This window comes from Camelus ferus, chromosome 15, assembly GCF_009834535.1.
Source record: "Camelus ferus isolate YT-003-E chromosome 15, BCGSAC_Cfer_1.0, whole genome shotgun sequence".
Classification (NCBI taxonomy): Eukaryota; Metazoa; Chordata; class Mammalia; order Artiodactyla; family Camelidae; genus Camelus; species Camelus ferus.
In genome coordinates, this window is record NC_045710.1 from 1,638,848 (window position 1) to 1,666,845 (window position 27,998).

At 59.2% G+C, this 27,998-nt stretch overlaps 1 protein-coding gene and 1 long non-coding RNA gene across 3 annotated transcripts in view; both read right to left on the reverse strand.

The window, feature by feature from the left end:
• Nucleotides 1-21,508, reverse strand: part of LOC116668864 — a 29,873-nt gene extending 8,365 nt beyond the window's left edge. Inside the window, exon 1 of the long non-coding RNA XR_004326082.1 lies at nucleotides 21,392-21,508. This is a non-coding gene — a long non-coding RNA (uncharacterized LOC116668864). The remainder of the gene's footprint in view (nucleotides 1-21,391) is intronic.
• LOC116668863 lies at nucleotides 8,818-21,434 on the reverse strand. Of its 2 annotated transcripts, XR_004326081.1 has the most exons (3): nucleotides 21,396-21,434; nucleotides 12,093-15,356; nucleotides 8,818-10,667 (listed from the first exon to the last, which is right to left on the reverse strand). XR_004326081.1 is itself a non-coding variant. In XM_032496948.1 (2 exons), exon 2 carries the CDS (start codon nucleotides 14,213-14,215, stop codon nucleotides 13,232-13,234), a length of 984 nt encoding a protein of 327 aa, XP_032352839.1. In that variant the 5' UTR covers nucleotides 14,216-15,356; nucleotides 21,396-21,434; the 3' UTR covers nucleotides 8,818-13,231. The 2 variants fall into 2 exon arrangements, 1 of the variants encoding a protein (XP_032352839.1); XM_032496948.1 differs by having other exon boundaries at nucleotides 8,818-15,356.
• Nucleotides 21,509-27,998: the final 6,490 nt, after the last annotated feature.

Consider the following 27,998-nt stretch of genomic DNA (forward strand, 5'->3'; position numbering starts at 1 on the left):
TTGAATATTCTGGCCCAACAATTGTGGAGAGCAGAGAATTTGTGCAGACATCTGATCTGCAGGGGCACAGGGAGCAGGGGGACCTGAGGGGTAGTGATTGGGAGAAGCTTAGAAAAAGCAGAGACCAAGACGATAGGTTCTCCTCTGCGAGGGCATTTAAAGCCCCGTGGCCCTAAAAGCACAGAGAACCGTTCATCCCTGTACGTGAAGCCCATTTTTAGAAATAAAACAGCGAAACAGCAGACCCCCAGTCAACAGGCATCAGAGCAGGACAGAATTCTGCCGCAGTGGACAGTTAGCGCTGGAGGCTCATGAGAAGAACTTCCAGGGGAGTCACGAGTGTCCTAGAGAAACAGAATTTGAGCCCTGAGGGAGAGGCGTGCAGTCAGAACCAGCTCGGACCTCACACCTCTTTGTGCTTCTGACTGGGGGGGTCGCTGCCCCCTTGCTGTGGCACCAGCACTAGAAGAGGCAGAAGACATTGGGGGGAACTCGGCTTGTCACAGAGCAACATGTCACCGCCTCTGAGCCTGACTTTCCCCAACGTGGCGCAGGTGGCCACTGGCCCCAGAGGTCCCTTTTTTCCTTTTGTTAACTATTCTTATTTTTACTTATTTTTCATTTATTTATTTTAATGGCGGCACTGGGGACTGAACCCAGGACCCCATGCACGCTGAGCACGCGCTCTACCTCTGAGCTCCACCACACCCCCATCCCCGCCACGGGTCCCTTTACATCAGGAAGAGGGAGTTGTCAGGTGGACTCGAACAACAATGACCGAAGAAGGATGATCTGAACCAAAACCAAGACGGGCAGTGGGCCGGGTCTCCAGGCCGAGGGACTCTTGCAACCAAAACACTCAGTGTATCCCCGAGAAGGGGTCTGTGCCTGAAGGAATTTATTCCTGTTCTTTTCCGCTGACCCCGGGCGTTAGTTCGGGGCCTTGGGGGCAGACTGCGGAGTCCGGCTCGGCCCAGGAGCAGCAGCCCGGGCTGCGGCCGCGTGGCTGCCCGTGCCAGGCGCCCCCTCCGCGGCCCTGCGTGGGAAACGCCGCAGGCAGCCGGCCGTGTCCTGCTGACTGACGGCTGGCCGAGCGGGCTGACCTTAAAGGTCTTTGCAGGGATCTAGCCATGCAGGACAGAGCCAGCCGACGCTAGGACGCAGACTCCCGGTTCTGACTTTACACCAAGGAGCCTGCTACGCCCGTCGGGGGTGCTTCTCTCGGCCCCGCCCAGGCTAGAGTGTGACTTTGACCCCTTCATGCTCGAAGTCTCACCCCTCGCCCCTCCCACCCTCATGGCCCGCCGTTTGCAAAGCCGACAGAAAGACGTGGGCACCGAGGGGCAGCAGAGCCTGGGCTGTGGCCATTTGTGCTGCCTGCGCTCGCGTCACAGCAGCGCCGTGGTCCCACCGCCTTTGGCACATCCGAGGGGAAGCCAAGCACACTGGGGAGGACCAGGCCAGGCGGTCCCTGACAAGGAGGCTGTCTCTCAAAGGGCAGGGGAACAAATCAGGGACAATTGTCAACAGCAGCAAATGGTGATTTGCTCCAATTTTCCCTGTAATAGTCAGTGTGCAGTGCACCGCTAACTCCAGCCATGAATATTTAACAAGCAAATGTGTCATCAGAACAAGCCCCCACAGCAAAGGAATTAATATTAATGGGACGAAAATTGAGCCTCCTTTTGAACCCTTGGAGAAGACGGTAGAGGCAGTGATTATGAAACAACTCCTCCAGTCTCAGAACTGACCTTGACCTGGGCAGGGCTCAGCAGGAGGCAGCAGAGAAGCAATTAAATATTCCGCGTGGTTCTCCCCTCAGCCCCACCGGGGGCCTGGGAGCTCCAGACATCCTGACATCCTGCAATTCAAGGCTGATCTGCATGGAGGCTGACAGGCTGGATGAGGAACGTGGAGGAGACTTGGGAAAGAGCGGGGAGCCAAGAGGCCAGTGGGGGACCCGAGTTGTCCTGGACCCTAAAGATGGATTAAGACCAGAAGGAGCTGGAGGTTCTTCCAACCCCCAGTTCTGCAGGTGGGATGTGAGGCTGGAGGAGTTACCTGGGTTCTCACGCTCTAAGGAGGAGCAGCATCCGCCTTTCTTAACAACAAGCCCAGATCTCTGTAAATGTCTAAGTCAGTCCCTGGCACAAAGCGGATGCTAAGTAAAGATGCAGTCACTTCCCCTGGACCTCTCAGCTCTTCGGCAAGAGGAGGGAAGCAGTGGAAGAGCCCTGAGCTCACACCCTGCGGTAGCATCCAGGCAGCCCCCTCCCCGGCATCGACAGTGTTCAGGGTTCTCCATCCCGCACGTGGCCATTCGGACGTTGCCCACTTACCGTTCGGGTGAAGGTATTCTCAGGCAAGGAGAATCTGACAAATTTGATTTCGAGCAGGTGCTCAGCAAATGTACATGTGGTCCTTCACTTATTTATTCATTCAATAAATAGCTGCTGAATACTTTTCAAATGTAACTACTGATCAAGAGCTCAAAATGGACCAAAAGCACTCTCCCTGTGGTGTGTGGGAGGGGAGCAAAGGGAGGCAACGAATGCAGACTTCCCTTCCTGGGGAACTGGGGAGATGGAGTGCTAGCTAGGGGGCAAAGGAAAGCAAGGGAGGTTCTTTAGAGGATAAAGAAACAAACCATGCTTATCACTCTATCGGAAATAAGCCAATGGAGGTGGGGAAATTGACAGCGCAGGAGTTAGAGTGGAGGAGGCATGGGAAATAACACCTCTGAGGAGTGAGGGATGAGGGGTCTAAAGAACAAGGGAGGAGCTGCACTTGGCTAGACGCGTACGTTCATCCTCAGTTGGCTGCATGAGTCGGTGGATGGATGGACGGGTGGATGGATGGATGAAAGAATGGATGGGTGGATGGGTGATTGGTTGGGGAAGGATGGATAGGTGGGTGGGTGGATGGTGTACTTTGATGGGTTAATAAATATTAATTCATTTTGGTGGGTTATGGGGCCTTATCTGTAGCCTCTAACTCAGAGGACCCTAGGAACTCAAGGATCTAAAATCTAGAAAGATTGATAAGATTTAGCTAACGAACATCTGAGCAGCTGACTGACACAAACGGGTCAGGCGTTGTCTCCTAGAGACACACTGGTGACGTCATGTGCTACTTAAAGAGTGAGACCCTCCTGCCACTGCTCTCTGACTGCTCAGAAATGACCCTTCTAAAACGCCAGTTCAATCATAACACTTCCCTGCTTAAAATCCTTCGCTGGCGTTCCTTTGGTCTTAGGATAAAAGGCACAGTTCTCACTGTCACCCCCAGTTCTCACTGTCCAGCTTCTCCCCGTGACGGAGCAGCCACTGCAGCCTCACAAACCATTCAAGGTTTACTAGAGTCAGAGAACAGCGCTCTCTCATCTCCACCTGAGGCTGAGAGTCGGCTGGGCCGCTCTGACGAGGGCCAGGCTCGGCTGGTCCCAGGGGGCTCAGGTGTGACTCTGTGCCAGTTGGTGGTCAGCTGGGGGCTGGCTGGTCCAGGATGGCTTTGGCTTGTATGCCTGGGCTTGTTCATGGGGCTGTGGGAGAACTAAGAGAGATGGAGAGAGATGGGAGAGACACAAAGGGACAGAGAGAGACAGAGACATAGAGAGGGAGGAGGAAACACTGCGGCCTCTTGAGTTGTGGTCACTGTCCCCACATTCGGAAGGTCAAGCAGCCCAGCCCAGATGCGGGGCAGGGGCAGGATGAAGGAGGTAGGCTCCGACTCTAGGAAGAGGTCAGAGTGAGGAGGCCATGCCTGCAGGGAGGGGTGGGAACTGGGGACGAGTCCACGATCAGCCTCCCCCCGCACTCGGCACCTGCACCAGCACGCCGGCCCCGCCGCCATCCAGCCACCTTCTCTCTGCCTCTCCTTCTGCCTGGGAACCTTGGTGCGTTGCTGCGTGTGCCTGTAAGACCCCTTCTACACCCGCCCCCGGCACACCCGCCCTTCTCACGGGGCTCGCTCCCATCGCCCCTCCCGCCGCTGAAGGACTGACTGCCTCAGGGAAGCTCCCAGGGCTGCCCTGGGTCTGGGTGGGCCCCTGCTCTTCTGCCCTGAAGAGCGAGATAGCTGGTTCCTTCCCAGAACTTCGCAGAACTCTCCTCGCTTACTTACTTGCAGAATCGCGCGTTCCCTGTCCGTCCACCAGGATGCAAGCTCCAGGGAGGGAGGGGCCCTGTGGGCCTGGGCCCCAACTCTTCAGACAATACCTGGCATATAAGAGCTCGATAAATACTTTTACTACAATTGCATGAATCCATAGAGCAAAGACACTGCTTAGCACAATAGATAATAAACTTTGTTCTTATTTTGGTTGGTGGTTCACCTGCTGTTTTTTATCTTTGCTCTTCTAAACCACTTCTCCTCAGAGCAAGTGAGACATTCCAGCATGATCTCTTTTTAAGGATTTTATTCAAAACAGCTCTATTGGTTGTTCACGATCTTACACCTGGCTGCACTGATGCCCAGGGATGTGGGCCAGGGGCGCCCGTTTAGAAGGAATGAAGGTCAGCTCAGCTTTGGGCGGCGGGTGGGAGGGCACAGACCCGGGCACATGGGCTATGATTCCAGGAGCAGGTCAGGGCCCCACGGACAGACCTCCGAGGAACCCACCCAGGTGACAGTCGGGTCAGGACTGACACCAAAGGTGGGACAAACACAGAATTTTCTGTGGCCTGATTTTCTTGGCCATAAAAGGGAGAGAAACAGGAGTGGGAAGCTCGCATGAATAAACGTCTTTGCCGTCCTCCGGGGCCAGTGTCTCTAAGGAAATTCTGGCACGTCAGGGGCTGGCTTTGAGGTCCCCTCTGTGGGCTCCGATCTCCAGGTGGGGAAGGAGTCCTGACTTTACAGACTTGGGGCTGCAGGGAGATTCCTTGACCCTGTCTGCTCTGGATGGGGGAGGGGGGCACTCCAACAGTATGGACCCAAAGGCAGCAGGGGCACACAGGGGTCGCCCAGCGAGGCCTGATGTCTGGGGAGGTCAGGCCTGTGCATGCCCGATGCTGAGAGCTGGACCAGTTGAAGAGTGAACACTCCTCCGAGGTCGGCATGGAAAGCAGGCGTCAGAACTATGACCTGTGAGCAAAGATGTACGTCCTGCATGTCGTCAGCTCCAGCATGTGACACTGATTTCTTAGAAGAATCAATGAATAAAGAAGCTGACCAGGAATTGCTACGATTTTTCAGTAAAACAGAATTTTCTGGAAATTATGACCCTGCTTTTGAGCAGCTTTGAGATTTGGTAAATCATCAGACTTCTCAAAACAATAACGCCCTCATCTTAAAACTGGGGCAGGTGTGCCTGGGTCCAAGGGGTCATGAGGAAGAAGGTGGTAGACGTGGTCCAAGCACCCAGGGTGGACTCCACATGTCGATGACACGCAATGAACGCCAGGCTGCTCCACACTTTAGATGAGCATTGAGTCAACACCACTTGCAGGAGCTAAACTCAGAGGAGTTGGAGGTGTCCGAAGAGAGCCTGGCTTTTCTTTCCATGGGTCCTGGCCTTCTGTGGGGGCCCCTGGGTTTGCCAGGGGCCCAGGCAGGCGTACTTCATCTCAGGAGGACGCAAGTCCCCATTAATTACCCCTAGGGTGGGACCTGGGGCAGTCAGCAAAGGCCCCTCTGCCCCTGGGGCCAGGCCGAGCTTCCCCCCCGACAAGCCAGGCCAGTGGGACGCCGCAGCCGGCAGCCCCGGCTCCACCTGCTCCGGCCGAGCAGCTCAGGGCAGCTTGCACAGTCTCTCTGAGCCTCCGTTTCCTCATTTGTAAAACGGAACATCAGTGGGCTTTCTGTGAAACCTGAATCCTCATGGGTCGGGCGCCTGGCAGAGAGGGGACCATGGCAACGGCAGGCCCTGTGCCTCCCTCGCCTGGGCAGGCCAGCTCCAGGGCCCTCCATCCCCTGCGGCTCAGAGACCTGTCCTGCCTCTGCCCACTGGAGGACAGTGCGAAGCTGTCACAGCGCAAGCCCCGCGTGAGGACAGAGTGGCCCCGCTGGCCGAGGTTCCTAACTGCCAGGTCTGCTTTGCCCCAGGTGGGTCCACGCTGCGATTTCTCCTTCAGGGGTGTTGTTCAAGGACACCCAGTGTCCTCAAAACTAGCCAGAGCCCGGCCATCCGGCGAGTGTCCAGGTGTTGGGAGAGACGGCCAAGCAGGGAGGACGCTCTGGCTGGAGCACGAGGCAAGGAGGACAGGAGCTGATGACCCAGCCGGCTGCTGGGCGCGTCAGGAAGGTAGGACCAGGGAGGCCCCACGTGGGCTCAGAGCCCACTCTCAGAAGTGGGGGGACGCCCCGGCAACTGAGGGGGCTAAGGGCCCGGCTCCGCAGTGAGGGGCCGAGCCCCAGCACTTACTGTGACATCCTGCCAGGCTGCCTGCGTTCACCTGCACGAGGTCCGGGGGCTCCGAGTCTGCGGGGAGGGAAGATGGGGCCCCCTGCATGGCACCCCCGCCAGCACAAGCTTCGCCCTCCTCGCTGTCTGTGGCCGGGCTAGGTGGTCACAGGGCCCAGGGCCTCTGGAACAGTTCAGCCACCTTGACCCTCGGCCACGGGAGGCCTCCGGGTCACCAGCTCACGGAGGTGGCAGTGAGGTTCTGACTGGCTCCCAGGAGGGCAGCCAGGGACTCCACAAGGCAGGGAGCCCAAGAGCCCCGTGCCTCTGGCCACGACCCCCCCTCCCCAGACCTCCCAGGGCTTGGGAGCGGCTGGAGCCTGTGGCCCCACCCCTGGGAAATCAGCCCAGATCCACACAGTGGGGCCTTTTCTCACTGAATCCGCGAGCATCACAGTGCCCTGTCCTGACGCTCTGCACGGCGGGCATGTGGATTCTGCCTGCTGGAGTCACGGCTGGCTTGGGTCTTCGTGGATCTTTACTGGCGAGTGTGTGTGTGCGTGCGTGTGTGTGCGCCTGTGAGCGTGTGTTTGTGTGTATATGTGTATGTGCTCGTGGAGGGTGGTGTCCAGGGCAGACAATGAACAGCTAGCCAAGCTTTATTGGGTGAACTGAGTTGCCCAAATTAAACTTAGGTGCCATTGTGCTCAGCTACAAGCTGACCTCGTGCAAGAAGGAAAGAGAGAGATAGGAACATGGTGGAACATTCCATACCAAACACTCTAGCCACATAATCTCCTATAACCTCCTGCGAACCTGGGAGACACACACCACGTGACCTGCTTCATATTCCACGTCGGAGATTCCAACTAACGAACTGGCAGGTCCCTGCATGCCTGTGACGGTGGCGGCGTCTGGGCTCAGGTCTCCAGGAGGCAGAGGATTAATTAGGTGACACAGCCAAGAAGATGAGTGTGAGGGGAAGACGAGGAAAGGGGGGGCAGCGCGGAGATGGGGAAGAAGCAAGATGCATCTGAGAAAACGCATCCCTCGATCCCGCCTGCTCACCTGGCTCTGTCACCATAGAAACAGACGAGCTTCTGGATGTTTCTCACATACAATGCCCACGACTGAGCAGTAGCAGGCACTGGAGGTCACGAGGTCAGGGCTGCAGGGGGCAGCCAGCTGCAACCTTTTGGGGAGCTGTGCACTGAGAGGGCTGCAGACAGGAGCACGGGGTCTCCCCAGGGGCAGACCCCCCCGGAGAGGCCGCCCAGAGCAGCCACTGACAGGACCCAGCACGGTGCAGAGAGCCAGCTGATTGAAACCAGCGGGGAGGTGGGCGTGGGGTGGGCCGGGGGGCTGCCTGGGATGGGAGACCACAGGCGGGCCTGGAGGGTCCAGGACCAGGGTGGAGCCCCATTCCTGGGAGTTCCAGGGGTTGGAGCTGCGGCTGCTGCTTGAACACAGTGATGTGGGTTGTCAGCGTCCAGAAAACAAGGACATCACCAAGTATTTACTAATAACGCCACAGAGAGCGAGGGAAAGGCGTGCAGGGACCTACACACACATCGTCAGCTCAAAGACGCCAGTGCGCAAAGGCTGCAGCCGCACGATTCCCGCCACGTGACGCCCTAGAAAAGGCAAACACGGAGACAGGGACAGGGCAGCGGTTGCCGGGGGCGGGGTGGGGGGGGTGGATGGTCCGAGCTGGGAGGAAACCTCTCTGCAGAAACTATAAACCTGACAACGGGCCTCCGTCAAAACCCAACCAGCAAAGAGTAAACCCCAACATAAACGCGCACACCGTGGACCCAGTGACTCTTAATGTATCGACGTCAGCTGGTCAGCTGTAGCAAACCCACCGGCCAAGGTGGGATGTTAGCAACGGGGGGAGGGTGGGTGCGGGTCACGTGAGAATTCTCTGTCCTTCAGACTCAGTTTCCCTGTAAACCTGACACTGCCCCAGAAAGTCTACTAATTAAAACACTACATGGAGCAGAATTTAATTTTGCTGATGATGAAAGAGATGTTCACATATTGAGACGCAGGAAAGTCGGTCCAGTTCATTCACTGGAATTTGATGCTAAGCAGCTTGTTTGTGGCCCCTCAAACATACACTGTCCACCTGCTTTGATTACTAAAGCAAAGGGCACATTGACCAGAAGTAAAGAAGGTCCATGTTAAAAATGAAGATGAAAGGCCCCTCCTCCGTGACTCCGGCGCTGGGCCTCCTCTGCAGGTGGGACCCCCTCCCGGGTGTCAGGGCCGCGCTGGCTCGCTGGGTGCTGCCTGTTCTTCTTTTGTTTTGTTTTGAAACCTTGAAGAAACGTAACCCTGACTTGTTAAGTGTTCTTTGTTCTGACAAGATAGAAAACTGCTGGGAGCCCTGCTTCTCCGGAGCGGCTTCTCAGAGTCACCTGGGAAGCGGGCTTCCAGGCTGGGCCTCAGTTTGGCTCAATGAAACTCTTTTCTATTCTTATCATTGTTTATTGATTTTCATTAACGCTGATAATTGAGTGTTTTGGGGGGAAATGCAGCCTTTTTCTTCCATCGCCCCGACCACCACCCACGGGAGCGAAGGAGGCAGTGACTTGGGGTTTGGGGGGCCTGGGGCTCTCTCCTCTCCACTTGGCTAAACCACTACGACCACCGCCCGCTGGTTTTCCGCCAGCACCTTAACTGCTAACTTCCTAAGTGCTCCTGTTACCCCAGCAGGCTGGTTCCGAGAATGTGGCAAAGGTGAGACCCCAACCCCAGGCCCCATCACGCGGAGCCCAGGTCTGCTCAGTGGACCCCCTCCCCAAGCCAGCCACTCCTCCCAAGTCCACGTCCAGGCTCCCTGGGGCAGGCGTGGCTCTGCCTGGCAGCCCTGCAGCCTTTCCACCACCCAGGCATCCTGGTTCTCTCAGAACTACCTTCCCCACAGCACTGCCTGCTCTCCATCTCCCACTGCTGGTTGCTGCGTCCACGTGAGCCCCCTGACCTCTCCCTCAGCTGCCCTGGCCCGATGCTGCCTTGGTGCCCATCCACCCCACCCGCCTCATCCCTGCCTCCCCATCCACTTCCCTCGGAACTCTCGGGTCCCCACACCAGGAAGCTCAGCACTCACTCCTGTGGGGCGCAGAACGCTGCTCCTTCCAGACAAGCAGACGTGGGTCCCCAGGCTCATCCTCTCCTCCTGCCACAGTCACTGGGCTCCTGCCATGGCAGAATCACAAGCCAGGAGCCGTGGAGTCTGAGGAGGAAGGCAATTCTGCCCAACTCCCCACTGCATCTAATCTATGTTCTAATCGTACTAATTAGACATAAACCATCAAATATTAAATCATCTCAACCTGTACAGTTTATAATATGTGGTTCAAAATTGTATTTGTAATATGTCCACGGGCTCATTCGCTGTAAAGTAAAGTATCAAATTTCATCATATAGAGAACGTAGACGTTTGACTGGAGAACAGAGAAAGCGTAGCTGACTTTGTTTTCTGTAAACTGAGGCACACGCACACCCTCATCGCCAGGAGCTGTTCCTGCTCCCGACGTCAGTTTCCCGACGTCAGTTTGTCTCTTCCAGTGGCCGCGTCATCACTTGTCATTGGAGCGTCACACAACCTGTCACGTGCCCTGGGTATTGTGACTGTGTGGTCCTTGTGGGTCTTTGCAGCCTCCCCTGTGGTGTTTGCTCGGCGTGGGGCCGGGAACTGGAGCCCTGGCTCAGTCTCTGCTTTTCCTCTTCTGTTCACAGTGCTCACTGCCTCCCTCACTGGCTGTGTGACCCTGAGCAAGCCTTTTCCCTCACCAGGAACCATGGGACACCTTGCGTGTGAATCAGGAAGGCACCCTCTGCTCCAAGACTGGGAGGAGGTGAGAAATACATCACAGCTGTTGCCACCACGACTAGAGGAGGAAAGGCCCCCGTGAGGAGCTGCCCTGTGTGCTCCAGGACAGCAGGTGGCCAACCTGGCTGCAGAGGGCGTCCAGAGGGAGAGGCGTGGATGGGTCTGAGACCAGAGGGCCGGACCGCGAGGGCTTGCAGCCTCGGGATTTGCTCTGCTGTCTGTGCGTGAGACAGGAGCCCTAGGGGGTGCCCTGCAGTGCAGTGACAGATGTACCGTGGGTTCTACAGTGTCCCTCTGAGAGCTGGCAGCGACGTCACCAGGTGGAAAGAGTTGAAGCAGGCAGACAAGCCTGGACAATTGCCGGCTGTCCTGGTGCTGATGGAGGCGCTGACCACGGTGCTGACTCACAGGAGGGGCAGATTTGCACATATGGCCTGATGTTGAAGATGGAGCCCAGAGGATTTCCAGATGAACTAGAAGTGGCTTCTGCAGCAGTCAAGGCCCTACAGTTACTCCAGGGCTCCTGCCTGAGCCTCACGCAGCCCCGTGATCCTGTCCCCACCATGTCCAGACAGCACCCCAGCCAGCGGGCGCCTGGTCCAGCCAGCACGGCAGTGCACAGCTCCCACTCTCAAGCTGTCCCGTTGAGAGCAGTCCTCCCCCTCCCCCCTTTCACCCCACCCCCTCAGGCCGGTTTCGGGCCCATGTCACTGCCAGGGGTGCTCTTCCCCAGGACCAAACATCCCCTCCCTGGGGCTCCTGTCGGCCCCTCTTGGCAGAAATGGCAGCCCCTGCTCTGTCCTCTCAGCGCGTGCCTGTGCATCACACTCTGGGGGCATTGTCATCCCTTGTCACGGCCTCCGGTGGGTGCCTGATACGAAGCAGACACTCGTTAAACAGAAGGACGGAGCTCCACAGCGGAAAGGCTACTGCCAGCCCTGAACAGGCCACCAGCTGACCTGGAGCTGGGTTTGGGGCTCCAGTTCCCGACCGGAGGCAGTGAGTCTCAAAACTAGACTTAAGTTTCCACCTGGAAGGCTAGCTTGGAGCCTGAGGCAGCCGGGGGGTTTGGTGACATGGAGCTGAGCCGCAGGCCAGGCAGGATGGATGGGCCCGAGGGGCTCTGTCCACGCCCTCAGTCTGAGTCCAGAGGACGGTGGGCGGGGAGTGTTCGTGGTGGGGTGAGAGCTGGATTGGGCGCACCCGGGCCACACTTGGCCCCCAGGGTTCCCCCCGCCAGGTGGTGTAGCCAGGCCTGGTTTGTGCTGAGCCCAGCAGCATGGAGGCGGGGGGGCCTGCTTCCCTGAGTGCTTCCTGCCTGGGCCTCGCTCTGGGACACTGGTCACCTCCACCCTCAGGACCCCGGCCCTGAAGGCTCTGCAGGCAGAACCCAGGGCCCCAGGGCCTCAGCACACCTCCCCAAGGTGGGGTGATCAGGAAAGGCCTTGCCAACCTGCAGTGAGTCACGGTAGCCCCTGGACACCATGGGCCTCTTAGAGGCTCACCTGAGACCCTCCTGGGAGGTGCACGGGCCACAGGCCTAAATCCTGGGCCTGAAAGCAGCTTCTGGGAAGGTGGGAGGCGGTCACCTCACAGGACGTGGGAAGGTCCTCCGACAAGCGGAGCCTAAAGGGTCCTGTGGGAGACTTCCTCCCTGTCCCCGCTGCTATCTGAGTGCCAATAGCCTGCGCGAGATGATGCATTAACCTATTTCTCACCGAGGCCAGGGCCATCCATCAGACCCACTTTCCTCCTGGCAGGGCGAGCCGGCCGCCAGGCACACGCTCCACAGAGGGGCCGGTCAGCTGTGACCCCTCCCTGAGCCCCAGGCCCATAAACGGGGGTGACCCCACGAGCGCCACGTCCTCCGCCTCCTATCAACGCTTCCATTTCAGAAAAGGGTTCACTCACATTTTCTGTCCTGAGATAAATCCCAGGTGCAGTTTTGGTTTTATGCAAAACGAACCCCAGACAGGAAGGTGCCGGCTGCTCTCTGGGGTCTGCACGGAGGTTTCGGGTCTGCACTCTGCCAATCCTTTCCTTTAAATCAGAATCATCAGTCTTGAGAAAATCGAATTAGCGGTGGCCGGCATTACCTGTGCATCAGCGGGGAGGTGACTGCCTTTCCATCAAGCTTTCACAGAGAAAGCGTACAAATGGGGGAGGTGAGGCCCCCAAGGAGACGAGTGTGGGGCTGCGGGCTGCATCCCCTCTGTCTCGGGGCTGCAGAAAAGAGCCATCCCCTGACCAGCAGTTGTGAAGGGTGGCCTGTGACACCCTCTGCCCAAAGACCTCTGAGTGCGTGTGACCCACAGCTGTCCCAGGGCGGCCGGGGGCCCGCGCTGCCGGGGGTGGGCGGGGAACTCCCGGGCGGACGCCCTCTCAGGAAGAAACACAGCAGGCGTGTCCCTGTGGGGGCGTCTCTGACGGGGTGGGGAGCACAGTTCTCCTGGAGGGGGACCCGGGGTCTCTGTGGTCACTCCTCCACCCTCGCCAGCCCCCCTGCCCACTGGGAGAGGCTGTGCCACTGGAGCGGTCTCTCACTATGGTCCGAATTCCCTAGAAAGCTCTAGAATGGCTCTCAACAGCGTCTGGGCACAGAGCGAGGTCCAGAGCCTAGTCCTCAGCAGCACTGGTGTCTGTCTGCTGAACACACCCAGGAATCAGCGTCTACTGCGTGCCCAGGGCCTGCCGGGGGTCAGACCTTCTCATGCAGTCCTCACATAACCCACAGAAGCTGCATTCGTTTGTTTGCCTTAATCTTCCCATTTTACAGATGGGAAACTGAGGCTTCAGACGGCCAGCTCCCCTCACCAGCACCTCTGTGCTCAGACAGTATGGGGCACCAGGGCTCCCCGTGTTCTGGCCCAGAGGCCCCTGGTAAGCAGCTGAAGCAACCTCTCCATTTGCTTCGGGCTCTTCCTGCACACACTGTGGAGGTCGTGGGGAGGACGCGTCGGCCTGTCCTCATTCTGACCCTGGAGGGCTCAGACACCAGGGCAGGCACGCAGGCACCCAGGCCCGTGGGGTCCGGGGCCCAGGGTACGTTGTCAAGGCTGGGGACTCCGACTGGAAACCCTGCCTGCATCAGCGGGGGACAACCTGACACCCCAAACACATAACACGTGCTGGGAAAGCGCAGATGCACCAGAAGGCAGGCCGCACCGGGGGTCTGTGCCTCTTCCAAGGGGAGCCCGCCGTTCCCAGCAGACACCTTTCCAACAGGCCGCGTGCCGCTGTGACAGGCAGGGGCGGGGCACTGAGCCGCTCCAGCCTCCTTCCCTGTCAGCCGAGCCAGGCCACCCCAGTGCATGAGGGCCCGCGAGCCCCTCCCCAGCCTGACAGGCTCCTCCGTTGCCTCTGGCCCAGGGACCAGACAGAAATGAGAAGGTTTCTGCCCATCTCTGCCTGTGGAAAGGATCTCTCGCATGAAAGGGCTTGAAATGATCTTTGGAGCCCATTTCTTCTATAAAAAGCAACAGAGAAAGTGAGACGGGGTGGGGGAGGGGGGAGGGGGAAGGAAGGGAGAGGGGGCGGGGGAGGGAGAGGGAGGGGCGAGGATTCCTCATACTCTGACTCCGAGCACATTTTTTGGAAATAAGTGCCAGGTAAGGTATGAAGTGTAACCAGCCTACAGGGACTTGCTGGTAACAAGCAAATGAAGACCCCTCCCCAGTCGGTACAGCCAAGGAGACGCGGGAGGGGGAGTCGTCCACCACAGCCCCACGCGGAACACGAGGCGCCTCTGTGTGGAGCAGACAGGCTGGTGGAGCTGAGCGCCAGGCACACCCTCCCAGGTGCCCTCCCAGCCCCCACCACACACAAGAACCCGGCCCGGCCGCTCCCCGGGGATGCCACGTCCCACTCAAAGGCCTTCCACACTTGCCAAGGCTGTCAAGGCCCAGCCACGGCCACACCAGCCCTGGGGCCCACGTGGTCCTTCCCCAGGAGACCACCCTAGCCCTCGGTGCGTCAGGAGCTGCTGTATTACCCAAGGGCCCTCTCCATCCCACCTGACACAGAGGTGGCCGCATTTCCCGCCGATTCCTCAGCCGAGCGCTGCCCCTCGGGGCTCCGAGGGTGTGTGTTTTCTCAGCGCACAGACCCCCGCACGCAGAGCCCAGAGTGCAAAGCCGGATGACTTGGGGGCTTGGTCAGTTTTGCTCCTGAGTTTACCAGAAGCACCTGGGACAGCTCCTGGTGGCAGTGAGTCCTTGAGGAACATTTGCTGGATTGATTTAAGTTGGGTGCAGACTGGGGGTCCATCCAGGTGTGGTGGGTGCGGACTAGGGGGTCTGGGTATCCAGGGATGCTGACTGAGAGTCTAGAGTGTCTAAAGCATGAGGGAAATGGTTTCTGCTGGAGGTCTGAGTGCCCCTGGTGGAGAGTTTAGCCTCAAAGTGCGTGAACTGGTGAAAATGGAAGTCCTGATCAGCTTCTCTCCGAAGTCGGGAAATGCCATCTGCTGCCACAAATGCCACCCCCAGTGCATAAGGACTGAGGCGGGCAGATGTGTGATTCTCCACACCTGGTGGGAGGCTGGTGCCCTGAGCTTCAGTCACAATCCTCCAGCCTGGTTTCTCCGCCCTGGGTTTCCTCCGTCTTAAACCCATGACTTCACGATCGCCGGGCGCATTGGCACGCAGGGTGCACTGACAGGAGAAAAGAGCACAGAGGACCCCACCACCGGGGTTTTACATGCACCGGGCCCCGGAGGAGAACCACTTGCCCCACAAGGGCCACACTTCACTCATGTGGTCACACCGTCCCACGAAGGGTGACCGGGATGCTAGCCTGGCTGGTGCCCACCGCTGGTCCGACCAGAACGGGTAGAGTCAGGGCAAGATGCAACTGCAGGGGGGCAATTGCCACTTCAGATGCACCGTGGCCGGGCTGGGGTCTCCTCGGGGTCTCTGGAGATCTCCGTCTGCCCATGAGGGGCTACGCTAGCAGAACAAAAGGCACGGACACCCTGCTGTGTCCTCGGTGAAGCAGACCTATTGATGTTCTGGGCATTTTGCTTTGATGATCATCAAAACAGGCAGAGGCAGGTGATCTGTGCAAGCCTGGGGCGGAGTGGAGCCGGCACGCAGGGGGAAAGAGAGGGAACCAGCCGGAGGCTCCGAGGGGAGGGAGAGATAAAGGGCCTTTGGTGACAGCATGACAGAGAGGCACCTGGAAGGGAAGAAATGAGGAGGAAGTTCTAGTCGTTTCTGCAGTGTTCTGGGACCCCTCCAAATTCTTCCTTAAATCTACGTGCCCAGGCATGAGTGCTTCATGAGGGTAACAGGGCATCCACGTTACACGGATGGCCTATTGGTCACTTTTTGGACTGACAGCATGACATGATGTCAGCCAGAAGCTTGAGGCAGCCCCGCCGGGGATGGGGGTGCAGCCGGGGCGTCCACTTGCTGTGTTGAAGGTAGACTTCAGTCCAGTGGTGTAATCGAGCACTGAGCCCATGGCCACTGGCTCCCCCAGGCTTTATCACCGTGAGTCTGGCCCAGTGTCACCAGGAAGTGCTATCTGATGGCTCAGTGATTTCCAGGGTATCTTTGATCAAACTCCAGCCCTGGCAGAAGTGTCGCTGGCACTGCTGATGGGAAGCAAACATAGCCGCTTTGTAAAGTCTGAAAGTGGCTTGAGTTCCCGTTTATCAAGCTCCTGGAGTGGCCACCACCAAGCCCTTTCAGAGCCCCCACGCCCACCCCAAAGGGACAGGTGCTTCTCAGCTCCATGGGGACTTCCAATGAGGGATCGTCACCAAACCCAAGTTCTTCTGGAGGGAAAAGAAAATAGGAAGATGACTGTTTCTTCTTAAGCTACTGGGTTTTGTTGCATCCAACCCACCTCTGATTACCAAGTGGCGCTGTTGTCTCCCACCCAGTACACGGCACAACTGCAGGTCTTCTGTGACGCTCTGGACAAATGCCTTGAACACCTGCGGGGACCGGCTGCCTTTGCAGCAGGCTGGCGCTGTGCAGGCAGGCGAGGCAGTGCTGTATGCAGGTTCACGTCGCCTCCCTACTGTGGACCGACGCTCACGGCAGGGCCCAGGGAATGCCCCAGGGTTGCAGGTATGCCCCAGTCCTGCCGGGACTCCTGAGCTCCCGTGCCCAGGTGCCTGACCGAGCCCCGCAGTTTCCCGCTCTCCACAGTCCTGCTGGGAACACACTGCCTGCTCCCTGCTCCAAGCCCAGGTCTGTCCTGGGACAGGCTCTCCCTCCTCCTGCTCCTGACCTGGCCCACGGCCGGGCCCTGCTTCCCGGGGAGATGGTCCAGGTCACAGTTCTCTCTGGACAAGGGGTTTCTCTCTGCCTGGGGTCTGGGGCATTAGTTCTTGGCCCCTCAGGCAAATAGCTGATTCTGGACTCTGGCTTGGCTGCAACTGTGTTCGGAGACAAGTCATTAGCTCTTTCGAACCTTCGTGTCCCCATCTGGGAAAACGCTGCTACCTCAGAGGTTGTGTGGAGACTTGGTGAGTTGTTAGAAACACGTGACATGGCTCCTGGTTTTCTCCCCACTGCCCCCAGCTGCCCTCCTAGGGGAGATGCCAGCACCCAGGCCTGCATGCGGGACCTGGGCCTGCGAAGCGAGGCTGTGCCACGGGCCTGGGACCCTCACCTGCACACCGCCAGCTTGGCACACACCGCGGCCCAGCCGGGCTCCAGCCTCCCCCGTCTACACCAGCCCACCAGCCCACCAGCCCACCAAGCGGTTTCCTGCTCGCCGCCCCGCACGTCCACCCGCAGGTCGTGCTTGTCTCGGGCGGGGCTGGAGGTCTGGCTCCCGGCGCAGCTGCAGCCGGTGCAGACACCCTCTCTCCTGGAGGCCTCGTCTTCCCTGCCCCCACCAGGCACCCCACTCCCTCGCCACTCGCCCCACCCTTTGCCACACACTCCCTCCACTCAGGCCACCTGTGCTCTGAGACTACAGCCCTGCATCTGTGCCCTCCTTGAGAGCGTTGTCTCCAGGGCTGGTCTCATCCATTTTGGGGCTCAGACCCCTTCCCAGCCCATGGCAGGTGGTCTGCACTAAACGGGCGTTTGGGAAAGAATGGATGGATGAGCACAATTATTGTGCTGGTGGAGATTCCAGTCTCCAGGAGGGCGATGGGGTAAGACCCGGGAAACCTCAGCTCGCAGGCAGGGACTCTGGGGCGACAGGCAGGCCAGGCTGGCGTGGAGTGGTCCCTGGGTCGCTTCCATCCACACGTCGTGGCATCGACACAGACCCGCTGGCCTCGGGGAGGGGTCTCACGCTCGGCTACGCTGTGACCTCCGTTCCTGGAGCCAGGCTGGCCCCGCAATCCTGATCAGCCTGGTCTCAGTGCAGCCTGGACAGCGGGGAAGTGGGAGCTCTCTGGCTGGCTCTGACAAGCAGCTGCGGTTGAGAACCACCGTCCAAGGTGACCTCACTCAGGGCCCGGGGCTGTCAGGGGCTGTGACGGCCGTCCCTGTGTCCCTCCCACAGGTCCCCGCTTCCCGCAGGGCCCCTCCCCCGTCCTCGTCGCTGTGCCAAGAAGCCCTCTGTCCTCGCCACCGTGGGAACGATGCACGAAAAGGAGGAACCCCCAGACCTGGGCAGAGTGGGGGCCCCGCGGCTGATGGCAGACAGTGTCCTCTGCACACCAGCCTCCAGGGCTCCCCCTTATCCGTCTGACAGTGAATCCGCATCTCCCGAGCTTGGCTTCCAGCCACGTCCAGGACTCTGGGAGTACGCGGTTCTAATTAGCCGCGCTCATTAATCAGAGCCCCAACCAGGCTGAACTGGAGGCCCGGGACCGACTGGGAGGGGAGCGCTGGCTGCAGTGACACTGGGTTCCACCCCCCACCAGCTGAGCCCACCCCACCGTGAGCACAGCTACGCCAGGCCCGGGCCGCGGTCAGGACAGAGCGGAGACGCGGCGGCCCGGGGAGGAGCACGGGCAGCCCCGCGGGGAGGCTGGCGGCCGCAGAGCGGGGCCACGTTCTGTCGGCTTCATTGCCCCAAGCCCACAGCCCGCGGAGTAAAACCCTCACGCACAATTTAATACGGGCACCCCGCCATCCGACCCTCAGTGACCCCGGTTCTCTTCCCAGCTCTCTGAACCCACCAGTGTCCCCCAAAAAGCACAAATGGACACCCTCCCAGCTCTGCACACAGACTGCCCCTCAACCCTCCCCACCCTGCCCAGATGGGGCATCAATCTTAGGGACTCAACTGTGTCTCCTGGAATTGGACTTGTGTCAGGTCCTGGGGCTCCAAGAGGTCCTTCCCACCACGTCCCACGTGGGCACACACACGTACACGGGCACGCGCACGGGCGGGCACAGGCACGCGCACGGGCGGGCACAGGCACGCACAGGCACACACGTGCGCACACACGAGCAGGCGCACAATCACACACGCGCACCTGCGCTGCGGGGCCTCTGCACTTGCCTCTTCCGTCCCCTCACCCTGAAATGCCCGTTGCCCCCAGGGCTGTGTGCCGCCCCTGCGCCCCCAGGGTCTGCTGGACTGCGCGGCCTGGCGCCCCTCCAGCAGCCTAGCACCACCCCCAGCTGACCGCCATGTCCCAGCGCCACCCGTGCACGTCCCACAGTCTGCCACCACTGTTAAAACAATCTCTTCCCCCTCAGATTTAAGGACCCTGGAGGCAGGGGCTACATCCGGCCAGTCCCCCCTTCCCAGGGTCCAGCACAACTTCCCTAGAGAACAGGTATCAATAACTATGTATTTAAAAGTCTCTATTTTTAAATAACCATAATTCAAGGATTTCCATGCAGGCCTATGTTATCCCAAAGTCTATCTTATTTTCCAATAATAGAGGAGAGGAAACACTTTCAGGAAAACTTGCTTATCTTGAAGCCTGAATGAGTCCATACAGGTCAGTGTTAGAGGCACTAGGCAGGGCAGAATTATCATTTTGACTTTGTTAACTTAAAAGCCATCATCTCTGGACGGCGTGCTAAGAGCTCTAAGCCGGTGTGGCTGTGAGTCGACTGACAGGGCAGCCACTGCAGGTTTGAGCCCTGCTCTGCGCATCACGGCTCCCAGGACCCCGAGAGGTGGAGTGTGGGCTCGCTCAGCCCAGAAGCCGTCGCTGGAATGGAATTCATGCGGGGCTCAACATGAACTCCCACAAGGAGGGGGAAGCCGCAAACACAGGTTGATGGAAACAGCTCTTTTAGACAGTGGGAGTTTGGGGTGCACTTGTGGCCGGTCTGCGTTCACTCCACGACAGCGGCTGGATCTGAGTTACTGCACGGAAATGCCAGCCGGCACGTGGCTCTTCGCGGAGGTGCTCCGGTGAGGAATCACGGACAACACGGAGGGAGACATAGATGCCGGTCTGAGTCCTGGCCCTGCTGTGTTGGCCTTCGGGGGAGACTCAGTCGCTGCAACTCTCGCTTTCTCCGTGAAACCCATCCCATGTGCTCCACAGGCTGCATCAGGTACAAGATCACGTGCGTATCCTCTGCAGCAAGAAGGAGCACTCTCTGACCGACAGGACCCGCAGCACCGAGCGGCGCTCCAGCCTTGCACACGAGGCCTTTCTCCCGGGCCTGGCACGGAGGACGTAAACGCTCGGAATCTCCAGAGAGAAGGGTGTCCTTTATTCCTAGCGAGCTCCTTCCCGCCACAGCACACCTGAGCTTATGCTCACGGGGTGGTCACAAGTGGGGCCCGGGGAGCTTCAGGGCGGGGCTGGTCCCCAGGACGCCAAACCTGTGATCAGAGGGCTGGGACGTTCAGCCCACCCCGCCCTCCAGGGGGCTGAGTTCAAGCAGTGACAACCAATGACACACCCAGTTGTGCCCACCGACGATGAAACCTGGTAAACAGAGTTCCTGGAGCGATGGAGTGACACGTGGTGACACGTGGGGTGCGGGGAGGGGGTGCGCCCGGAGAGGGCAGGGAGCTCTGGTCCCCACAGACCTCACCTTAATCGCCTTCATCCAGCCTTCCTTCCCCTGCTCCGCTCTGACTAACTGGGGTCACAAGTGCAGCCCTGTCTTGGGTTCTGCAAGTCCTTCTAGCAAATGACCCAACCTGCCGCAAGAACTTCTGAATTTATAGCCAGAGGGGCAGAGGTTCTGTGGCCGTGGCTTGTGACTGGCGTCTGGAGTGAGGGAGTCGTGTGGGCCTGAGCCCCCACGGAGGCCAGGCAGTCAGGTCAGAACTGAACTGACACCCAGTTGAAGTTGCAGAATCATTGGAAAATCACGCCTGCACCTTCAGCCCAGAGCTGAGCCCAGGATCCCAGCTGTTGGCGCTGGACTCTGCCGTCACCCACTCTGGCTGCAGCGGGCGCCCGCGGGGCCCCCACCACACGGCCGCCCCTGTGGCTGCCCCTGCTGGTCCTTACAGCAGTTCAGCAGTGCTCCAGCCCCTGCAGGACAAGGGCCAGGCCTGCAAAGCAGTAGAAGTCCCCATAACACAGGCCCCCGTCTTGGCTTTGGGTCTCGTCCTCAGCTCTCTTCGGGGACACAGCAGGCTCCTGGTCACCTGCACCAGGTGTGTCCACCTCCCCCGGGCACGGTATCTTCAGGCCAACTTTCATCAAACTATGGGCATGTATCTCTGTGACTCTCTTCTCCTTGGCAGTTTACAGAACCCAGACCTAGGGCGTCCTGGTGGGCCGTGTGACCCTCCCGAGGTCAGGAAGGGCTGCCTCTCCTCAGGAGCTGCTTGCTGGGAGGGCCTGGGAGAAGTGCTCCTGGCGGCTGGGCGGCTGCTTCTGCGGTGCCGGGGCTCGGTGGATGCCTGACGCAGAGACACAGTGCAGTTGGCAGGGGGAGGCCAAAGGGCCGGGAAGAACTTTTTATGTGTAAATTTTTACTTGTCTTGTCATAAAATATAAATTTTGTTTCTCAGAAGTTGGCATCTGCTGTGAACATCGCAGTGCAGTCCACCCACAGCCAGAAGCCAGCAGATCACGAGGGGTCCTGCCTTCCGCCCCGCCCTTAGCTGAGAAGCCCCCGCTGAGAGAGACCACCCAGGCTCAGGGTCAGAGCGCCAGTTCGGGGCCCCAGCCGGGCACTTCCCGCCCCGGCAAGCCTCCATGCGGGGCCGGCAGAGCCGGCGGGGCCGAGCTCAGGGCTCTGCAGACCGGGCGCGGCGAGGGCCTTCACTGCTGCGTGGATCGAGCCCTTGCAATCGCCCAGAGAAGCAAAGCCAGTGCTTCCCAGCCCCAAATTCACGTCCTCCCTCGTGCGCAGACTCACCCACCTCGTCGTCCCGTGTTCCCCGGTACGGCGGGGTCCTGACGGCGACGTTCGGCACGCAGCACCGCCCAGGGCTGCAGCTGGAAGAGCGCGGCGCCAGGACTGCTGGCTCGGAGGGGAACAGGCCCGGGCTGAGCCCCACCTCTCACTGTGGGATGGCTTCTACAAGGGGGAGTCACACCCAAAATGCTGTGCGCAGAATGCTTAGCCCAGGGCCTGGCGCTGAGGAGACACTGGACACACGTCGGTTTGTTCCCCCGTCATGGCTTCTCTAAGTCATCTCAGCTGAAGGTGGCTGGAGGGGCCGCTGCTTGCAGGCTCCGGGGAAAAGCTATCAACGGACGGACGGGGCAACCTGGGCCGAGAATAAGTCTCGATGACAGACACCCGTGAGAAACAGGGAGGTGTGTTTGTACTGTGGCCATGAGCAGAGACCCGCTCCCACAGCCCGGGTCTCACGGGGCCACAGTGACATCCGGGGCCAGAGCCCACCATCCCGCTGGCCCCTCCGTCGAGCTCCTTCACCCCTCCAAGCCCAGCTCCTTCGCTTCTTGGCACGACCTCTCCTTCTGGGCCCTCTGGGTCCCTGCGGCGGACTGTTCTCCGCACCAGCTCGGCCCCAGTGCCGTGTCCTCCCACCAGCACGCTCACCGGAAGAACTTCCCTGCTGGGCTGACGGTCCCGGGGCAGAGATGGGAGCTGAACGCTCCCGAATACTGGAGGCAGCCTGTCCACGACCTATCAGACAGGTCCAGTCAGACAGCCCCTGGGCCTGCAATCCACTTCCAAACGGGCCCATCACCGTCCCCACGTCAGTCACCCAAGCCCCGCCTGGCTCCCGCACCCTTGACACACACCCAGGGAGTCTCAGGCCAGCTGGCTGTACTTCCCGAGTTTGTCTGGACTCTATCCTTCCCCCACCCCGGCCCTGGTTCAGAAGCTCATTGCCGTCACCCAGACCTTTCTGAGGGGCACCCGTGGGCTCCCAGCCCCCAGTCCCGCCCCCGCAGCTGCATTCTCAGCATTGCAGCCAGGACTTAATCTCCCCAGATTTCTTCTTCTCAGCCAACACTGACACCCTTCACATCGCCTGCAGAATAAACTGTGAACGTCTTTTCATGGCTTACACCCCCTCCAGGCACTGCTCCTCTTGACAGCATCTCACAGCACCCCCACCCCCGTGGTCACACTCCAGGAGTGACAAACGTGGTGTCCCCAGCCACTCCTGCCAGCACGTGCGTCCCCCACGGGGACAGTCCTTTCTCTCAGCCTCTCTCCTCCCTCCCTCTGACCCTCACCTGGCCAGTTCTTCCTAGACGTCATCCCTGCCAGGTCGCTGTCCTCAGGACGATTTCCCTGAATGCCCCAGGGGGGGCTGGGGCCCCATGTCACAGTCACACGCCCTGTGCCCACGTCCAGCACAGGACTAACCCCACTCACCTCTCTGTTAAGAAGCGTGTGGCTCTCCAAGGACCGGCGCCCCTCGGGAAAGGTGCTACCCCACCCCTCACAGCCCCCTTGCACCCTCGTGCCCTGCACACCAGAGCACTAACGGCGGGGGTCCAGCGACGGTTTGCTGAGCTTAGCCAGGAGTGGACGGGCGGGACCCAGAGCTTCGGCCAAACCCAGGTGACTGCAGCAGCCTCCCAGCGCCCAGCCATCAGCTCCACAGTCTCTCTCCCTGCCCCCATGCACCACTGCCAAGTGTCACGGAACTACTGCCCAGGGCCAGGGCCACCCTCACCCCTCTGTGTCCCCTGGACTAGGAGGGCTCCAGGCTGAAAGCCTGTCTCAGTCACCCCTGCTTCTTCCCGGAGGGTGGCTGGGGATCTGGAAGCGTCCCCGCACGGGGATGCCGGCCGAGTCGGGTACTGCTTACCCCCAAACCTCCTCTCCCCTCCCCATGGAGACAAGAGGGAGCCAGCGGCTTTGACCCCGGCGTGGCCTTGGTCCCCTGGGGGGCTCTGTGTGCTCAGCATGCGTGTGGCCGTGCACAGGCCGACCACAGTGACGTCACGTGGTCACAGAGGCCTGGTCGTCTTTGCACCACATCCCACCCTGTGGTCACATAATTAAGGTCCTAACACCACGCACTCGCTGACACACAGTACGCACAACTCTGGTCACTGCCACTCACGGCTCGGTCCCTGCGGGATACGCTAGGTTTGGTTGTTCATAGACTCTGCTTAATTCCAAGCTACGCCCTATCCTGTTGGAAAAAAAAAGATCATCTGCAGCAATTACACAGTTCGCTTGTTTAATGAAAAGTAGGTTCGTCATCATTGTCTTCCTAAAAATGGCTTTATCTCCAGAGAGGACGTCCATGCATGTCCCTGCAGTGGCCCTGGGGCGGAGTTCGCGGTCCACCCCAGCCACTCATCAAACCCAGTCTCCCTCCTCCACCCTCGGAGTCCGGCTCCAAGCAAGCTCTGTGGGCGTTTTACGGGGAGAGTCACTCCCTGCACACGTTAATCAGTATTAAGTGACGAAAGTGTCCCCTGGCCAAATACGTGTGAGAGGATTGAGTTAAAAGTTACGTGTGTGGCTGCCAGGGTGTTCGGGAGTGAAGAGGGGTAAAATGGGAGCTCAGGATTTGCAGATACTAACCACTACATATAAAATAGATAAACAACAAGGTCCTACTGAGCAGCACAGGGAGCTACATTCAATGGCTTGTAATGACCTATAATGGAAAAGAACATGAAAAGGATTATATGTGTGTAGCTGAATCACTCTGCTGTCCACCAGAAACTAACACAACATTGTAAATCAACTCTACTTCAATAAAAACAAACAAAATTTTAAAAATTGAAAAAGTTAAATGTAAATATGGAATGCAGTACTGATCCAACATTTATACTCAGTCTTAATATTCAGGGCTTTCTGAGAGGGGAGCACCGGCTGCCGTGCTCCCCAAATGCGTCTGCCTCCGGCAGCCCCACCACCCAGCCATATCTGGGGCCAGCTGGTGGGCGATGGTCTGGAGAGCAGCCTTGTAGGATCAGGGCACTCACCTCTCCAGCTCACGCTCAGAAGGTTTCACGTGAACGTCCCCCGCCCCACCCCGTCCCCCGTCCTGTAGCTCTTCATCTGATGGTCCAGTATCTCCTGAGCCACTTCTGTGCCCAGATGGCCTTAGGTGGGACCATCCAGCAGCTGACCCTGGAGAGCAGGTCCGTGTGCCCCCAGAGGTCTGCAAGGGGCAGGACAAGGGAGTCCCAGGGGCCTTGAGAAGACAGAAGGAGAAGTGTCGCACACAGGAACTCAGGATGGAGACAAGCAGGCTGCCCTTCCTCCACAGCCACTCCCAGCCATGCCCCCAGAGGGCCTCAGGGTGGGAAGCATGGGACTCGGGCCCCAGGCAGCTCAGGTGCCGATCAGAGGAGGGGCGGCGGTGAGCCAGACTCTCGCGTCTTCCCCTCCTTAGAGAAGCACTGAACTCCTTGACTTGAGCTCTCTGGCTTTAATTAGCAGCCGTCTTTTGCTGTTCTCACTACCTGGTCTTTGCGGCAAAAACGCCTGTGTATCCTGGCTCCTCCCCTGCCTCTTCAGAGCTGTCCCTCGGAGCTACCCGAGAGCCTGTCTCCCGGGCCTAAGTCCCCAGAAAGTCTGCCCAGTGAAACCAACGCTCAGCTTTTAGGTTGTGCGTGGTTTTAGTGAATGAGACTGTGGGGCTGCGGCTGCCCCGTCACCGAGCAGCCAGCACACTGGCCTGTGGCCCTGGACCCCTCCTCCTCACCAGCCCTCAGGCTCAAGAGCTTTGGGGGAAAATGTGAGAAAACACAAACAAAGAAAGGAAATGAAACCAGGGACCTCTCGTGTCACCAAGACCGCCCAGACCTTGTGGGAGACCCCCCTCCGATGCGTGTATCACCTCGATGAAGATGTGGAGAGGGAGGTGGCCCCGGGGAAGGGGGAGGCAGTCCAGGGGAGTGATGGCGTTTCAGGAACAGAGAACGAAAACCCAGGTTCTGATGGAACTAAGAACTTAATGATAAAAAATGAAGAATCATGAAACAGTGGGAAAAGGGCGGACTAACTCCACCAACAGCACCAAGAGAATCATCTAAACGGGAAAAACTCAAAGTACAGTTTGTCTCATCTTGTGAGAAAAAAGTAAGCAGAACAAGGTAAAATCAAAATGAAACGCTGAGGCGTGCAAGCAGTGCCACGGGCGCCCTAAGCAGCCTGTGGCCCGGAGAGCGAGGTGAGGGGTGGGGCCCTGGGGTCGGACGGACGGGGTCAGTCCCAGGACCTGTCATACGTGACACTTAACTGCCTCATACTTGGGTTTTCTTACACATAAAAAGAAGAGGAGAGGCATCCTGAAGACAAGATAGAACACTGCGTGTGAATCACGCAGCGTGCAGCCGGCGGGTGCTGAGCACCCGCTTAACGCCAGCTATTTTTACTGCTGTAATTGTACGCATTGTATAAAAATTTCAGCAGCCATGAGGAGAGGCTTCCCCTCTCCCAGACAGCGCTCAGGCCTTCAGAACATTCCGTTTCTCCGTGGCCGTTGTGTTACACGGTCGAGTGAGCTTCTCCGAACCCGGCACCCCCGACCCCCACTGCAGGGCCACTGACTCCAAAGGCAGCCTTGACAAACGGTCCCACCGGGGGTCCTCGTGGTGAAATGTCAGGTCCTGAGCTCTGAGTCCCAGCCCGGGATCTGGTGTGGACGTAGGTCGTCCTCAGACACGGCTCGGGTAAGAGGGACCAGGAGGACGGGAAGGGGATTCGGGAGCCCATGGTCGGCCCTGCTCTGTGATCCACAGACAAGATGCTGCTTCATCTCCATGACGACGCAGCCAGGAAGGCATTGTGATGGCCACGTGACAGACGAGGAGCCCAAGGGTGAGGAGGTAAGCCACGCTGGGTCAGAGCTGAGGGTCGATGCAGAGGGTCTGCCTGGCCCCGCCCAGCCTGTTCACCTCCGCTGGAGTGCGCGGAGCCACTGGTCCCGCCGCGCCCAGAGCCGGGGAGCGGCCGGCGGCTCGCAGGGCCTGGGGCCCCGGGCAGACCCCATGCTGCTGTTTCACGAGTTCTGGGAGAAGCTCAGGTGCCAGGGAGACGGCAGTGAAAAAACTCAGCGTGGCCAGGGTCATGGAGACTCCCTTTTTAAGGAGATTTTTAGAAAAAAGAAAAACTACGTTTCTTTTAAGAAAAAAAAAACCTGTATAGTGCATGCAATCCGCGTTAGAAAACATAAATGCTGTTCTGATGCGAGGCTAGGGAGCCTGATGTTAAGCCGTCCCGAACCCCAGCTCTCTTGTGGGCAGAAAACGAAGACGCGGCTGAGATGGTCCCCAGGCTCTGCATCTCGATTCTCAGATGAATTTGAAAATGAAATAAGTTGAAGCCACCCGTGGTGAGGGTGAGCTCGCTAACCGCCACCCCCGCCCCGCGCCTTATCAGCCGGTGTCGGGGTCCCTCCTGTCAGAGGCCAGAGCCTGCGGGGGGTGAGTGAGCAGGAGGCCCCGGCCTGGCCCACTATCCCGACACTCCGAGAGGAGACAGCCCGCGTCCCAGGACGAAAGGCGGCTGCCTGGGGAGGGGCAGCTGCGAGACCAGCGTCTAAGCCCCCGACAGAAGGACCGCAGCTCCCACAGGCTGGAACGCCCGCCAGAGGGGCCGGCAGGGCTCTGGCGGAGCAGGGGGTGGCTCCTGCCTCGGCCCCAAAGCGTGACCGGGCCCTGGGCTGCTTCTCCAGTTCCATCTGCTGGAGCTCCGCTGAGCAGCTCCGTGTCCTGCTGGGGCCACTTATCAGCCTCCCCGCCGGGATGATCGCACCCCGGGCGCCTGAGCCCCCCGGCTGGCCCGCCCCGCCGGCACAGTCGTCCCGCGGGGATGACCTTATTTAGGTGATAGGATCTTGTGACTTAAACGGCTGCAGGATGGCCCATCTGAACAGCACAGATAACATGCTTCCCGTCACCTACACCGTGGACCAGCTTTCCACCTCACGTGTTTTCAGATCAGAAGTAAATGAAAAAGGGGAAGACGGTATGAGAGCTCGGTGTAAGCGGCGGGGGAGGGTCTGCCAACTAGGGGGCAGTGCTGGCTCGCGGCGGGCACGACGACGACGTGCAGGAGGGGCCGGCCCGGCCCCCAGGAGGGCATGGCCTGGGGAACAGAGCGAAGCTCAGGGCACAACCAGCAGGATCAGGGCGGGAGAGAGGCAAGGAGCAACACAGAATCTGGGGGAAGGTGAGAAAAACCAGTGCAGCCAGAGAGTAAGACCCTCACTGGCTGAGAACCGGCTAAGGAGTCACACAGCCACCACTGAACTTCCCCCCGAGGTTTACCCCCGGGAGCTCACACCCGTCCACCACCAGTGAGTGAGAAACACGCCCCATGTTTGCAGACGTCTGAGGAAAGTCTGCTTGAGAGAGACGCTGGGCAAACCACGCCCAGATCCAGTGACCCCCTCCCAGGCTGCTCACCTGCGGTCCTGCGACTAACGGCTCGGACAGCGTCCTGCAGGCCGACAGCGTGGAATCACTAGTCAGCACTTGGACTGACGGCCGTGGAAGCAATGAGCAACTTCACCTTCTGACTGTAGACCCGGCGCTGTTGAAATTGCAAGAATTCCTTGTGGTCTCTG

Excerpts from the sequence above, each read along its gene's own strand:
- LOC116668863 (XM_032496948.1), bottom strand. The coding sequence starts at position 14,215 with ATGCGGCCACCTCTGTGTCAGGTGGGATGGAGAGGGCCCTTGGGTAAT.